Source organism: Lissotriton vulgaris, chromosome 2_1 (genome assembly GCF_964263255.1).
Source record: "Lissotriton vulgaris chromosome 2_1, aLisVul1.2, whole genome shotgun sequence".
Classification (NCBI taxonomy): domain Eukaryota; kingdom Metazoa; phylum Chordata; class Amphibia; order Caudata; family Salamandridae; genus Lissotriton; species Lissotriton vulgaris.
Window position 1 is genome coordinate 1,703,227,626 of NC_141687.1, and position 16,178 is coordinate 1,703,243,803.

Consider the following 16,178-nt stretch of genomic DNA (forward strand, 5'->3'; position numbering starts at 1 on the left):
CGTGACACAAAATTCATGAATCATAAGGAATAGAAATCTCCCTCCGCCAGGTAAGTTGATCCTTATAAGAGACCCCTGGGACGAGAGCTTTATGACCCCCCACGTCCCGTGATCGGTTGTGATGGGACAGCGGTGTTCAATCCTCTAGAAGGGGATCCAAACAGACATCTAAGATAAAGAGCAACACGACCTGCCCTGCCACCAGAGCACCGCAGTGAACCACAGATGACACACAGGTACTCCAGGGCCTTCGCACATCGTTCAGCAGTTATCCCTGGAGCCCCTAATCAGCAACCAAGTGCATTGCGAAAAGCACGCCTGCCCTCAAGCGCCTTAGAGAGAACCTGGGTGCCCCAGTACCCATGCAACTCAGAGAGAGGGGCGCAGGGCCGACAGCAGGGATGCACTTGCGATAAGAAACCCCTGTGCTTGGAGCACTGAGATCCCCATGAAGCACAGGGATTCATCTTTCCAAAGCAATGGATCACTTTCGACCATCGATGTCTGGGTGGGCTCTGTGTTTACTGCAGTGCTAAGCGCTAAGTGCGTGTACACTGCCAGCCCCTCGGTGCTTGTCTATGTAGCCCTCATTCCAGTGCCCTACTGTGAGCAGTCCTTCCGGAAAGCCCTGTGAGGGGCGGCCCTTGTCATTCTCAATCTTACTAGCATTAAGTTCACTACATTGGCAGCCCGCTTTTGACTCTGTCGGGTGGCCCTAGAATGCATCGTTCTTTCTCTTCCTCTGGCCTGGAACTAATGATGCTCGTGCCACAGCGCAACAGAAGGGAACGGGGGTAAAATAAAGCAGTGTGGGAGTGCTGATGTACGTACCGCTTGTGCTTTCATTGCTGGCTGTGTTTAAGGGAAGGCTCTGCTGCTTCTGCTGTGTTATGTATACCGGGTTCACACCTGTGCCAAGACTCCTGTGCTGCTGCTCTTGTCATGAACCTGGATGTCCTGCTCTTCATGCCACTTCTGCAGCTGTGAGGCACGTGAGTAGAGCTGGTCGTCTGGTAACTGTACCTTGTATGACCCGCAGTGACGCTTGTATTGTCACATGCTGTACCTGAGCTCGTACCAAGCTACACCTCTTTGAGAGTCTCTGCCGCCCCCAAAATGTTTTTTCATTCGACTTAAAGCCCCAAGAAAGCTTGTCCTGCGTCATGCTACACTTGTGCTGAATTTAAGGGAAAACAATCTTATCGCTTGTAATAGACACTGTGCGAGCTGTGTGCGTGCACTGTTTGAGTGAGCTCTCTGTGCCTGTGCTGTGCTATAGAGGTTTGCCCGGCGTTTGCCCCCTGTTGGGATGAGCCCGCACGCTGACAGCAGGTTGAGAGGGAAAATTATGGACCTATATAGTTTGCGTGTGAATAGTCCGGAGCGGCGGGCGCTGCTCGTCTCCTCCCTCCGCGCCCTTATTTCCTGGGCCGCAGGAGAGGACACTGGAGGCAGCGAGGGAGCCGGGCTCCCATGCCCAGGGTAGGTGCTCTGTGCACATGCACGATAGCAGAGATTAAAGTGGCCCTGGGAATGGCCGCCAAGCAGCCTGCGTCATTTTATGGCAGCACAGTGTTATTTGTCTTCGCTCTGGATTTATGTTTAACACCTTGGCTGCTAGGCGTTTCCCCCCCCATGTGCTGGAAATTGCCATTTTGCTGGTGTCATGACGAGCTCAGCTCGTCATCAGCACAGCTCAACTGTGCATCATGACGAGCTGAGCTCGTCATGAGCATCGAAAGGGTTAAAGCGTAAACGAAACAGACATCCGATAGCGCTTTAGCCCCGCTTCATGAGGCCTGGGGCTAAGATCCCTTAGACTCACCATCCCCTGGTACCGCTCTTTTGCTCTGCCACTACTGCTCCTCTGAGATCCTCCATATACGCCCCTCCATACTGAGCCCTGGCAAGCAGCCATGGCTGTCTATGAGCGTCCAGGGCCGCGGGACTACTGCGCTCAGCTTTAAAGAATAAAACAAGCCGACTTCAGGTTTTATGGGTACACAAGCCACACATTTTTAACGAAGGGCACGCGCCAAGGCAGCAATCGGGTAACTCGAGCCGAATCAAAAAACTCGAGCCGAATCACAAAACTCGAGCCGAATCACAAAACAGTATTGGCGAAACGCTTGGAGCATGGTTTGGGAGCACCTGCCAGGGTCCGAGAACGGACGACTTACACATTTCTCTTTTAGAGCCGTCCCACTCGGACGGGCTCTGGTTGACTTACTGCTGTGGTAAGAGGCTCCTTATCTTCTTTATGGGGCCATCTGTTTCGCCCTATAAAGAAGATCAGAAAGCTTTTACCACAGCAGTAAGTCAAGGAACCTAGTCTGAAAGGGACAGGGCTAAAAGAGAAAGAAGAACATCACTAGGACCTCTTTTCTAATGGCTAGCCACCGTTTAGCATGAACGGTGACGCAAGCCAATGGAAAAGAGAGGCGGGGCTTAACCTCACTAGTAAAAAATACCTAAATTCATTAAATCTCACCAGCTCGACTGAGCATGTCTGTGCAGCCATCGCAGGCAGAGACCTAAAAACAACTGAAGAAGTAGAAGGAGCTAAGCAGTGCTCAGAGGAGCCTCCCTGCGAAACAATTAAGAAGCTACAAAAATGACATGGGGCTAGGCCTGGTTTCTGCTGTGTATTAGCTTTGTTATTTTGATGTACCAGGGACTCCCATCTTGACGACTGGGAATGATTCAAGCATGTCAATCTATGAAAATTCCAATGCTGGAGTAATAACTTTATATTAATCACATAGGAGAACCTAATGCATTTACACCAATGCTTGTTATTAAATATATCATTTTAGGTTTTATAGAGAGTATGATTAAAGCTAAATATTCTTTTATTGTGGTACTTTGCTTTTGCCTTATTGTGAAGAATGAAGTTAAAGTGTGAGAGATGTATGGTTGAATGATAAGGCTAGCACAGAAGTTAATAATCATCAAGGGGAGCATTTGTCATTTGGTACAAACAGAAAAAAAGAAAACTATGATTGAGAAACAATTATTTTAGTCTTAAATACGTGACTCACATTAGAAAGTTCTTTAGTAAAGTATACTGACCTGAAGTGTCTGCTGGAATAGTAACCACTCTTCACAATTGAGTTCACTTTCTGGCACGGACAACAGCATCTCAAAGCAACTCCTAAAATACAAGTTAGGTCATTTGAAAACACTGCTTGACCTACAAATCGAATCATCCTTAAAAATAGGTAGAAGATTACAAACTGTAAAATTAACTATAATAAACATCTATATGACCTAAAAGGGGGAGTGAGAAGCTATGTAAAGGCAGCCTTCAGCCTCCCAGATTACAACAAGTAACAACACAAAGGAAGGTTAACCTTTTCTATCTTGATCTCTTAAATCTAAAAGATCAGTTGGGGGTCCTAGCATGTCTCAGGACAGTAGAGGATCCGCACCCAGGTAAATACGTGTGATCCTGGCATCTCCTGGATATTTTAGTATGATTCTTTATCACCAGAACCTCACCCACGACACCTAGTGTGAGTGGGCGGGCTTAACACAGTTTGTAAGCGGAGCTCTTTCTAAGGAATAACAGGTGCAAATTAAAATCACATTAAGGATCCCAAGTCCTATTTACTAGCAGGGTGCTTTGGCGAGAATAAAAACAGTGGAATGTTTATTGGGTATGATAAACAGAACTCTTCAGCTAAGGATGAGGGATTTAGAATGTGAATTAAAAGTGCCTTCTGGATCCTAACTCCTTTTTACTACTGAGGTATTTTGGCAGAGAAAAACAAAGATGTGTGGGTACAATGACCCATAAAATCAGAGGGTCTACATGTTTCAGCCTTTTGTATGCCACTAAGAGTCAGTAAGCTTTATTCAGGCCCAAAACCTATGTTTAATCCCTACAATTTGGGGTTTATATTTACAACTCTTGACTAGTTAAATGGAACAAACATGTATGCAACATACAGACCATAATGGACATTTTCCTCTTCATGGTCTATGTCCTATATTTAGTGAGGCTTCGTAAGTCAATGGGGGCAGGCGATCCCTGTTGTCACCCATTTGTCATAGGACACTGCTCCCTGTAGACCCACTTGGCTATCCGCACGCCTTGGAACAACCACATTTCTGGTCCTGAAGAAAGCCTACTGAACCTTGGAGGTATACAAAAGGCTGAAACAAATCAACCCACTGATGTTATGGGTCGTTGTAAAGCAGCACTGCTGACCTGGTTCTCTGGCTCTAAAGCACTTCTGCTAACCTGGTTTCTCTGGCTCTAAAGCACCTCTGCTAACCTGGTTTCTCCGGCTCTAGAGCAGCTCTGCTGGCCTGGTTCTCCGGCTCTAGAGCAGCTCTGCTGGCCTGGTTCTCCGGCTCTAGAGCAGCTCTGCTGGCCTGGTTCTCCGGCTCTAGAGCAGCTCTGCTGGCCTGGTTCTCCGGCTCTAGCGCAGCTCTGCTGGCCTGGTTCTCCGGCTCTAGCGCAGCTCTGCTGGCCTGGTTCTCCGGCTCTAGCGCAGCTCTGCTGGCCTGGTTCTCCGGCTCTAGCGCAGCTCTGCTGGCCTGGTTCTCCGGCTCTAGCGCAGCTCTGCTGGCCTGGTTCTCCGGCTCTAGCGCAGCTCTGCTGGCCTGGTTCTCCGGCTCTAGCGCAGCTCGGCTGGCCTGGTTCTCCGGCTCTAGCGCAGCTCGGCTGGCCTGGTTCTCCGGCTCTAGCGCAGCTCGGCTGGCCTGGTTCTCCGGCTCTAGCGCAGCTCGGCTGGCCTGGTTCTCCGGCTCTAGCGCAGCTCGGCTGGCCTGGTTCTCCGGCTCTAGCGCAGCTCGGCTGGCCTGGTTCTCCGGCTCTAGCGCAGCTCGGCTGGCCTGGTTCTCCGGCTCTAGCGCAGCTCGGCTGGCCTGGTTCTCCGGCTCTAGCGCAGCTCTGCTGGCCTGGTTCTCCGGCTCTAGCGCAGCTCTGCTGGCCTGGTTCTCCGGCTCTAGCGCAGCTCTGCTGGCCTGGTTCTCCGGCTCTAGCGCAGCTCTGCTGGCCTGGTTCTCCGGCTCTAGCGCAGCTCTGCTGGCCTGGTTCTCCGGCTCTAGCGCAGCTCTGCTGGCCTGGTTCTCCGGCTCTAGCGCAGCTCCGCTGGCCTGGTTCTCCGGCTCTAGAGCAGCTCTGCTGGCCTGGTTCTCCCGACTCTAGAGCAGCTCTGCTGGCCTGGTTCTCCGGCTCTAGAGCAGCTCTGCTGGCCTGGTTCTCTGGCTGTAGAGCAGCTCTGCTGGCCTGGTTCTCTGGCTCTAGAGCAGCTCTGCTGGCCTGGTTCTCAGGCCGTTCTCAGGCCAGCAGAGCAGCTCTGCTGGCCTGGTTCTCTGGCTCTAAAGCACCTCTGCTAACCTGGTTTCTCTGGCTCTAAAGCACCTCTGCTGACCTGGTTTCTCTGGCTCTACAGCAGCTCTGCTGACCTGGTTCTTAGGTTGTAGAGAAGTTCTGCTGACCTGGTTCTCTCCCTCTACAGAAGCTCTGCTGACCTAGTGCCAGAAAGAAGGGTGGGGTTTGTAACCAAAGAAGGGTGGGGTTTGTAACCAAACAAGACTGCATTGCGAGAGCCCCTTTTTTTTTTCTAAATGCTGGATGATGCCCCCGGTAATTCTGGTGGGTAAAAACAGACTGCGTTTTTGAAAGTGCAGAGGATCTTTGTGAGGAAGTAGAGGTAGGCAGAGCGTGTATATGTGTTAGAAGAGTGCGTGCATGTGTTTAGTCCTGCGTGCGGAGAGAGGAAGCAACTGAGCAGAGCCATACACGTCCACATCTTGTTTAAGCCACACGCTCACATAAGCTGTTAGACAGACGTACGTGGACACATGTCCTGTCTTGAAAGCGTGCACATATCCTGTGCCCCTTTGCCCACCAAAACCGACAATAGGTCTCGCCAAGGCGAACAACGCATGCGCTGCGACGCTAGGTGAGACCTAAAAACAGACGGTGGAGAAAATCAATCCATCATGCCCATAATCAATAAGAGGAGTCACTATACCTAGTGACTTAAAAGACTTTGTTGAAGAAAAACGAGTTGCACACGTCCAAGTCCAACACTAGATGGCAGGAGTATGCAGAGCATTTATCTACAACTACAAAAGCCATGAACAAATAGTTTCTTACCTGTCGGTGTTGTTTGCAGCTTGAAGATCGTTCTGGATTCACCATGCTGTGCATTATTCCGTGGTCTAATGGTTGGGTCCGGAATTGCAGTCTTTTCTTTCTCTTTCTTTTTTTTTGTAGCCCAGGTAAGCATTGACGTCCCACCTTCTGGTGTACTTCCTGTGACGTCAGCAGGGTTCCTGCGGAAGCTCCCACCTTTGGGCGCAATCTTCGGATTCTTTTTTCTTGTTTTTGTATTCGGTTTGTGAATCCTTGGCAATGTTTTCCAGTTCTTTCTTAAAGTAAATTAATTTTCACTTTGTCTCTTAAAAGTTTCTGTTTGTATTTTATTCCTGGTATTTCCACCTTCTTCTCCTGCCTCACCTTTCTGGCGGAGGTGGGTGGGTTCGCTAGTGAATCCAGAAAGATCTTCAAGCTGCAAAACACGACAGGTAAGAAACTATTCGTTCTGCAGCATGAATCTTTCTGGATTCACTATGCTGTGCATAGACTTTGTAGCGGTTTGTCATGTTTGTGGCGGCTGGGTGGAAGATGAACATTGGTTGTTGAATATATGTTGAAACTTTCAGTCCTACTTGTGCTTCCTTGTTCATCTGTATATCCACATAGTAGTGCTTAGTGAACGTGTACATTGAAGCCCATGTTGCCGCCAGGCATATGTCTTGAATGGGTGTGTTAGCCAGAAAGGTTATTGTTGCTCCCTTTTTCCTGGTAGAGTGGGCTTGTGCCCCCTCTATTAGTTCTTGAACTGCCTGCTTGTGGCAGAATTGTACTGTTTGTGCGATCCATCGTGCAATGGTGCCCTTTCTCCTTGTTCCACCACTATATCTCCTCTTGCACTGCATGCGTTACAACCACTAGATCTTCCCAACTCCCTTTAGCTTGTGACCATTGTTGTTGCAGCCATTCCTGGAATGGTCTCATGTGTAGCCGTATATTGAGGACTAGGTGTACGCAGGACGCCATCATTCCCATGATCTTGCTCGCTGTCCTCACTGTCGGAGCTCGCCCCTTCTGGTGCGGACGTGTCTCCTTCAGCAGGGCAAGTGTTCTCTTATCGCTGGGGAACACTTTGCTCTGTATGGTGTTGATCTGTGCGCCTAGGAAGATCTTCACTTGCTCTGGTTCCATTGAGGATTTCCCCCAGTGTATTGAGAATACCAGTTCTGTTAGCGTTTTTGTGACCCGTTGTGCATGTTCCTTGCATTATTTGTAGGAACTTGCTTTTATGAGCCAGTCGTCGAGGTAGGGGTAAGGAATATGCTACTTACCAGTATGCATCTGTTCTTGGCATGAAGGGCTGCTGACATTCATATCTGTGCATAGCTCACCGCCTAGTGTTGGGTCCGGATGATTGTACATTGTTATCCTGGAAGAGTCGAAGTATCACGAGATAGGTGGCTCCTCCCCTGGACTACAGTGCGCATGGGCATCCTCTCAATCCTCAGATTGTTTTTCGCCATTGTGGCAGAGATGGAGTATGATACAGTAAGTGATGTCCATGCTTGAGATTAATTCTGAGTGCTACAGCTGCGATAGGCACCAGGGAGGAGGGCGGGCTATATGAATGTCAGCAGCCCTACATGCCAAGAACAGATGCATACTGGTAAGTAGCATATTCCGTTCGAGGCATGTGGGCTGCTGAATTCATATCTGTGCATAGAATAAATAGCAGTCTCCTCCTTAGCGGTGGTTGCCCGTGCCAGCTGCAGCAGTCTGAAAAAAAGTCCTGAGAACAGCCTGTCCTACAGCAGCTTGCTGTTTGGAGTGTACATCCACGCAGTAGTGTTTGGTAAATGTATGTATTGTGGACCATGTTGCTGCTCTACATATATCCTCTAGAGTAATGTTACCTAGGAAAGCCATGGATGCCCCCAACTTGCGTGTGGAATGCACTCTTGGGGGAACTGTTAATGTACGTTTAGCTTTTTAATACCAGATCTGTATGCACTTAACAATCCATCTGGCTATACCTGATTTGGAAATGGGGTTGCCTTTGTGCTGTGGAGAAAAGGCAACAAACAGTTGCTTAGTCTTTCTGAAATCTTTTGTCCTGTCTATGTAATACAGGAGAGCTCTTTTAACATCTAGTGTGTGCAGAGCTCGGTCTGCCACTGAATCTGGATTTGGGAAGAATACAGGCAGTTCTATCGTTTGGTTAATGTGGAACTGTGATACCACCTTAGGCATAAATTTAGGGTTGGTACATAGCACTACCCTATTAGCATGAATGTGTATGAAAGGCTCTTGAATAGTTAGGGCTTGAAGCTCAGTAAATCTCCTTAGCGATGTGATTGCTACTAGAAAGGCCACTTTCCATGTCACAAATTGTATCTCACAAGAGTGTAGAGGTTCAAAAGGTGGTCCCATTAGTCTGGTCACAACTATGTTCAGATTCCAGACAGGTGAAGGCGGGTGTCTGGGAGGAATTACTCTTTTGAGTGCCTCCATAAAAGCCTTAATGGCTGGCACTCTGAAAAGGGAAAGGTGCTGCCTGTTTTGAAGATAAGCTGCCATTGCAGCTAAATGGAACCGGATGGAACTATATGCCAGATTGCATCTGTGTAGATGCAACAAATAACATATAATGTTTTGAGTTGATGCATCTAGCGGATTTATGTAATTATTGGAACAATAAATGACAAATGGCTTTCATTTTGCCGCATAGCAAGCCCTGGTTGTAGATCTTCTTGCCTCCTTGATAATATTCATACAGTCAGGGGGCAGGTTCAGGTAGCCAAACTATGACCTCAGGAGCCATATCGCAAGGCTCAACTGTTGCGGATCTGGGTGCTGAATGTCTCCATGGCTCTGAGTGAGGAGACTGGGTGAGAGTCGCAGTCGTTGGTGAGGCACAACGGAAAGTTCTAGGAACTTGGTGTACCATGCCTGCCTTGCCAATGTTGGAGCAACTAGGAAGAGTGTCATTGAGTGCTGTCGCAGTTTGCGTGCCACTAGCGGTATGAGCGGTGCCGGAGGAAAAGCGTACGCAAATCTGCTTGACCAGTTCATCCATATCGCATTGCCCTGAGACTGCGGGTGTGGGAACCTGGCGGCGAAGGTTTGGCATTTTGCGTTTTCCTTTCTGGCGAACAGGTCTATCTCTGGATGACCCCACTGCTGGAAATACGGTTGTAGCATCGAGGGATGTATCTCCCACTCGTGCATCTGATGGCTGTGCCTGCTGAGCAGATCCGCCATCTGGTTGTCCTTGCCTTGGAGGTGTTCTGCCATGAGGAACATGTTTCTTTAAATGGCCCACTTCCACATGCTCTGAGCTAGGTGTGACAACTGTGGAGAGTGTGTCCCTCCCTGCTTCTGGATGTAGTACATGGCAGTCATGTTGTCCGTCCGGATCAGCACGACCTTCTTGCACAAATGCACTTTGAACGCCTTCATTGCCATGAAGATTGCCATCAGTTCCAGCAGGTTGATGTGCATCTACTTTTGCTGCGTCGTCCATAGTCCCTGCACTGTGTAATGGAGGACATGCGCTCCCCAGCCCTGGAGAGATGCGCCCGTCGTCAGCACTATTTGTGGTACTGGCTCCTGGAACGGTCGTCCCCTGCAAAGGTTTTGTGTGTTCGACCAATGCAGAGAGTTGTATGCACGACCGGTCACCAACACTAGGTCTTTCAGATGTCCTTGAGCCTGGTTCCACTGTCGTGCTAAGCACTCCTGAAGCGGATAGATATGTAGCCTCGCGTGCGGGACTATGAAGATGCAGGAGGCCATCATACCTATCAGCTGCATAAACACTTGCGCTGGGAGTGAGTGTTGGGGTCTGAATCGCTGAATCAGCAATTGCATGCTGTTGATCCTCGCTGAGTTTGGCTTTGCTTTTGCTGCCAGAGTGTCTATTGTCGCTCCTAGGTACTGTTGTACATGTGCGGGTTGAAGATGAGACTTTGGATAATTCAGTGAAAAACCTAGACTGTGTGGGAGGTGAATTGTGCGGGACATGTGGCTGGCGCATTGCTGGGCTGACTTTGCTTGGATAAGCCAGTCGTCCAGATAAGGATAGACATGGATGTGTTGTCTCCGAAGGTGCGCAGCTACTGTCGCCAAGCACTTGGTAAACACTCGGGGGGCTGTAGTGACCCCGAAAGGCAGAACCTTGAACTGGTAATGCTGGTTGTTTATGGTGAACCTGAGATATTTCCTGTGTCCCGGGTGAATCGGAATGTGGAAATATGCGTCCTTCAGGTCTAGTGTTGCTAGGAAATCTCCCTGACTGAGCAATGGTAGAATTTGCTGCAAAGTGAGCATGTGAAAATGTTCTGACAAGATGTATTGGTTCAGGGGTCTGAGGTCCAGTATGGGCCTGAGAGACCCGTCCTTTTTTGGGATTAAGAAGTACAGCGAGTACACCCCTGTAGTTCTAAAGGCACGAGTTCTATGGCCCCTTTTTGCAGCATGCAGAGGACCTCTTGCTGCAATAATTGCATGTGCTCTGCGGACATAGGACGGTGCCTTGGGGATATGTTGGGTGGAGTGGAGGTCAGTTCTAGACAATAGCCGTATTGGATAAGTTGTCTTACCCACCTGTCTGTGGTAATGCCTTCCCAGACTGGCAGGAACTGCTGAAGTCTTCACCCGACCGGTGTTACATGGTCTGGGGGCAGTGACAAGATTTCACTCTTTAGTGTTGGCGGAGGATCTGGCGTTATTATTTCCTCGTCCTCTGCCTTTGGTGCTGTTGCCACGGTATCCACCCCTATAGTTCTTGTTATAGGTGGTTTGTGTGCCTCCTTTGTTGTATTGGGCTTGCTGTGATGCTTGACCTCTAGAGGCTCCCCTGTTACCGGAGCGACGAAAGGAACCTCCCCTGAACTGTTGTGACTGAAGAGCTCACATGGATTTGGCTGTCTCAGTGTCTTTCTTAATTTGTTCTAGGATTGTGTCCACATCAGGACCAAATAAAAAATCAGGGTTAACAGGCTGATTTAGTAATGTGGTTTGAATCTCAGGCTTGAATCCAGAGATACGTAACCAGGCATGCCTTCTGAGAATTACACTTTTATTGATGGCTCTAGCTGCTGTGTCTGCTGCATCTAGCGCACATTTAATGGATGCATTTGATATCAGTTTCCCCTCCTGTATCAGCATTTCTGCTCCCTCCTTATAAGCATCAGGCAAGTGTTGTAGTAGTTGCTCTAAGGTGTCGTAATGAGCCGTATCATATCTGGCTAATAGGGCCTGTGTATTTGAAATTCTCCAAATATTTGCTGCTTGAGCCGCTACTCTTTTTCCAGAAGCTTCCAAGATTTTGGATTCTTTGTCCGGAGGAGGAGCATCACCACTTGTTTGAGAGTTCGCCCTCTTACAAGCATTTGCCATTACTAAGGAGTCCAATGGTAGCTGGCCCTTGATATACGTAGGATCTACAGGCGCAGGCCGGTATTTCCTGTCAATTCTTGGGTTCACAACCCTTGCCCTTGTGGTTTCTTTGAAAATGTCACCAGCGTGTTTAACCCCTTCCATGCTCATGACGAGCTCAGCTCGTCATGAGGCACAGTTGAGCTGTGCTGATGACGAGCTGAGCTCGTCATAAATAAAGGAAAATAGCAATTTTCAGCACAGGGGAAAAATAACCACAGCAGCGATGTGGTTAAGGACACCCTTCAGCATAGGCAATATCTTTACTGATCTTTCTGAAGTTGAGAAAGTGTCAAACAAAAAGTCTTCCTCTATTGGGTCAGCATGCATTTCTACATCATGATTATTTGCTGCCCTTTCAATTAACGCGTTAAACGCAGCTGTATCTTCAGTTGGCGAGGTTTTGACCGTATAGGGATGAGTGTCAGGCGTGGCGTGTGGCTCACCCGGGTCAACAGGGTCAGTCCAGGGTTGAGACTCCTCTTGATCTGTGTCAATAGTATAAATAAATTCCTCCTCATTGTAGTCTTCCCCCACATCCTCATTAGTACGTGTGGGTGAATAGGTATATTCCTGTCCATAGGACTTCACTGGCTCAAAAAGAACAGGTGAGGTGGAAGAGTCCCTTATCTTTTTGTGGAGAAGTGTGGCTCACTGGTTAGAGGAGGCAGACCTGGAAGCAGAGGTCAGCCCAGGATCAGGGTTCAATTCCCGGCTTGGCGGTGTCTTCAGTCTAAAAATGTCTATGGACTCGACAATTCTCGCTCCGGTGCCTACTCGATTCATGGGTTCACACACTGCGACTCTCTGGGCAATAGCTTGCTTAATCTCCACAACGGCCCCTCGCGGTGGGATGCCTGGCTTTCACCTTGCGGATACCCTGCCGGGGTTATCTCTCAGGGGAATACCAGGACGGGTTCCCTAAGCAAGCGCTTCGAGACCGGTTGGTGATTTGCGCTATATAAAACTCCTGTACATTTTGAGTGGGATCTTGTATGACTCCATAGGATTTTCTGGAATGATCTTTCTTTTATAAATAGTGAGTCTGCCTGAATCCGAGTCGATGAACAGTTTTGACTGGTTATCGTAGGAGGGCGCTTGGAACACAATGTCCTCTTCTATGGGCTGAGTCCTTTTTACTAAGGACACCTTTTTGGTCGTTTCGATGCTTTGTTGTGGCTCGAACGCCTTAGGTCGTGCGATCGGGGGCAGTCCGAATTTTATCGGTGGCGTAAGCATTGGAGACAGACTGGCCTTCTTCGAGGGTGGCGCCGTCTTCGATCCAAACGACTTAGACTTATCACACGTTTGTTTCTGGCCTTGCGTCGACTCGAGCTCTTGGTGCGCAGCAGGCACGCTCTTTTGTTTCGACTTGACGTGCTCTTTCGAGCGGATCTTGGTCTTCGACTCGATGGTCTTGACTACCAGTGGTTTGGAGGCTGGAAGCTTCGGATCGAGAGTCCTCTGAGCCTTGAGTCCCTTGTTAGTGTCGCCATCTTTTGACGTCGATCGTCAGTGCGACGTGCTTGACCTTAGTTAAAGGCTTCGCCTCCCCGATCGTCGGGCAGACACCCCCTTGTTACCCCGAAGGGTCGATGACACTCTTCAGTTTGATTGGATCCGATGAATCCGAAGTTGTTGATCCGAGGACTGTCTTTAGCAGTTTCTGTTTCGATTTTGTTTGTCGGTTTCGGTTTCGATTTCACCATCGACTGTGGTTGATCGACCGATGGCTCCTTAGATATATTCTTAGCCGAGCCTTGACGCGGAGCTATAGAATGCTGTTGAAGATCTTGGCTAAGGCCTTCCGGCGATGCCTCGGCCTGAGCCTTTGAAAGTACAGTGTCATCGGCCCCCGTAACTGCGGTTGGGCCTTGCTCATCGACTGCTCCGATGGCCTGTGCGTCGTCTCCTACCTCGACGACGTCTTCATCATGGACTTAGTCTTCTTCTTCGTCTTCATCATAGTTAGAGTTCTGCTCCGAAGCAGGATCCGACTGTTGTTCAGGATCCTTCTCATCGACGCCCTCGAAGATGTTCTCCGGGTCGGGTGTTTTCTGCGCCGACTGTCTCGCGGCGCGTCGAAGCCGAAGTGTTTTCTTTGACCTGAACCCAGAACAGGCCCTGCAGCTGGCCCCATCGTAGTCTGGAGATAGGCATTTATTGCACACCGGATGCACATCAATGTGAGGGTATTTAGAGTTGCAAACGGGGCATAGTTTGAACGGGCTCCGTTCCAAGGTCGATCGTTGATGGGGCCTTTGGTGTTGAAAAAGGCAAGCGGCCTTCGACGTCCAGCTCGAAGAACTGGAACAAGTGTGCGGCACCGAACGAAAAGACAATACCGACGCCCGAAGGCCTTTTGAAAAAGTTTTCTATATTGATTCTGAACTTGAGTTAAGAAAGTACATCCGAACCCAATGGCGGAAAAAAACAATCTGAGGATGGAGAGGATGCCCATGCGCACTGTAGTTTAGAGGAGGAGCCACCTATCTCGTGATACTTCAAAGACTCTTCCAGGACAACAATGTGCAATCATCCGGACCCAACACTAGGCGGCGATCTATGCACAGATATGAATTCAGCAGCCCACATGCCTCGAACACATGGATCCCTTTCCCCCTTAGGTGCGCTGCCACGGCAGCGAGGCACTTGGTGAAGACACTTGGTGCAGATTTTAGTCCGAAGGCCAGGGCGGTGAACTGAGAGTGTGCTTTGTTGATGGCAAATCTCAGTAGATGTTTGTGCTGTTTGTTCATGGGAATGTGTAGTTAGGGGTCCTTTAGTTCTATGGTGGACAAAGTCTCTGTCCCTCATCTGAGGAATGATTTCTTGAAGAGATGTCATCTTGATTTTTTGTGTTCTTATGTATTGGTTTAGGAACCTTAGGTCCAGGATGAGTCTTCGGGTTCGTCTACCTTTGGTACGAGGAAGAAGTTAGAGTACACTCCCTTGTTTCTTTCTTTGAATGGTACTGTTTCTATGGCTTCCTTGTGGAGGAGTTCGGGTGGTTCCTCTGAGTAGCGCTAGCTCTTTTGCAGAGTGCGTTTTTCTTTTCAGTTTCCTGTTTGGTGGTTTCTTTTCCAGTTCTATGCCGTATCCGAACTGTATGATTTTCAGTATCCATTTGTCGGTCATTTTCTTCCATTCCTGGAAGAAGTGTTTTAGTCTGCCTCCTACTGGTGTTACATGTTCGTTCATCTTTTGTCCATATAACCCTTTTTTGCTGACTTTGTTGTGCCCCTCCCTTAGAGGTGTCGTGTGGGTGGGCACGGTTGGTGGTGCGGAGTCACTTTGAAGAGGGTTGCTGGCCACCCCCTTCTTGTTTGTCCTCGTCTATTCGCCGCCCCATGAAAGGACTGGCCCCAAGGCTGGTAATGCCAGGTTTGTTTTTGCTGACCCTGCGGTGCTTGGTTGTCGCCCTGGTAGCCCTGCTGGAATGCCTGAAGTGACGTTCCCGGCTGGTTTCCCCCACTTCAGTTTGGCCTCCGTGTCGGTGTGCCTCTCCTCATTCCTCTGAATTGCAAGGCCCCCCATGGAACTTGCAGTTTTATTTTCTTTTTTGAGTTGGGTGAGTTTCTCATCCACTGGTGCTCCGAACAGGGTTTCACCATTGAAGGGGGTGTTCAGGATGTTATTCTGTACTTCCAACTTGAACCCTGATATTCTAAGCCAGGCATGCCTTCTCTCTGTGACCCTGATCATCACGAGCCTGCTGGACGTGTTTACCGCATCCAGGGCTGATTTCAGGCATGAGTTGGCTATATTCTTGCCTTCATCCACCAGGTGTGTTTCCCTCTGTTGGTATTGCTCAGGGAGGTGTTTGAGCATTTGTCCGACCTCATCAATCCATCAGTGACTACAAGAAGGAGATAAAGAAAGCTACAACCCTGTACTACACAAAAAATCTCCGAAGCCAGCTCTAACTCTAAGGAGATCTACCAGATTGTTAAAGTCTTACTAAACTTCCTCAGCCCCCCGTAAATAGTGAAGACTTACAAGCTCGCTTTAATGATCTAGCGGACTTTTTTTTACAACAAAGTGGTTCTCATCTACTCATCATTTTCAAACACCATTTCAAATGCTCCAGTAGACATCTTGGCAAACTCAAAGCGGGATAAACTAGGCAATCTGTCATCTGTGCTGGCTGAGCTCCCTCTGCTACACCCGGACCTACTTGCTACTTTAATGAGGCAAGTAAAATCAGGCTCTCCCTGTGATCCTGCACCTCCGAGTTCCCTAATGGCCGTTAGCCACACTATCCTTCCTGCTATGTTGGAGGTACTTAATGCCTCAATCTCCACTAACACAGTCCCACCAGCATGGAAAGAGGCTAGGGTGAGTGTACTTGTGAAGAAACCCAACATGAACATAAATAACTTCAGTAATTATCGTCCCATTTCCCTGCTCCCCTGGGTCAGCAAGATACTAGAGAAATACATCAACAGTCTCTTGACTAATTTTCTAGAAAGCAATCAATTGCTTGACCTTTCACAAACGGGTTTCCGCCCCAAACATGGGACAGAATCTGCTTTGCTGGCAGTTCTGGAGGAAACTAGAAAATCTTAGATCGAGGAGGATCGGCGACAGTCATCCTCCTCGATCTAAGCGCTGCTTTTGACACGGTGAATCATGAAATCTTATTGCAGCGTCTCTATGACATTGGAATTCAGGGGGGAGCGTT

At 48.9% G+C, this 16,178-nt stretch overlaps 1 protein-coding gene across 1 annotated transcript in view; it reads right to left on the minus strand.

Moving 5' to 3' along the window:
* Window positions 1–16,178, minus strand: part of RLF (RLF zinc finger) — a 428,411-nt gene that overhangs the window by 266,131 nt on the left and 146,102 nt on the right. Inside the window, exon 3 of the mRNA XM_086957683.1 lies at window positions 3,073–3,154. Coding sequence (XP_086813809.1) covers window positions 3,073–3,154 — 82 coding nt within the window. The remainder of the gene's footprint in view (window positions 1–3,072; window positions 3,155–16,178) is intronic.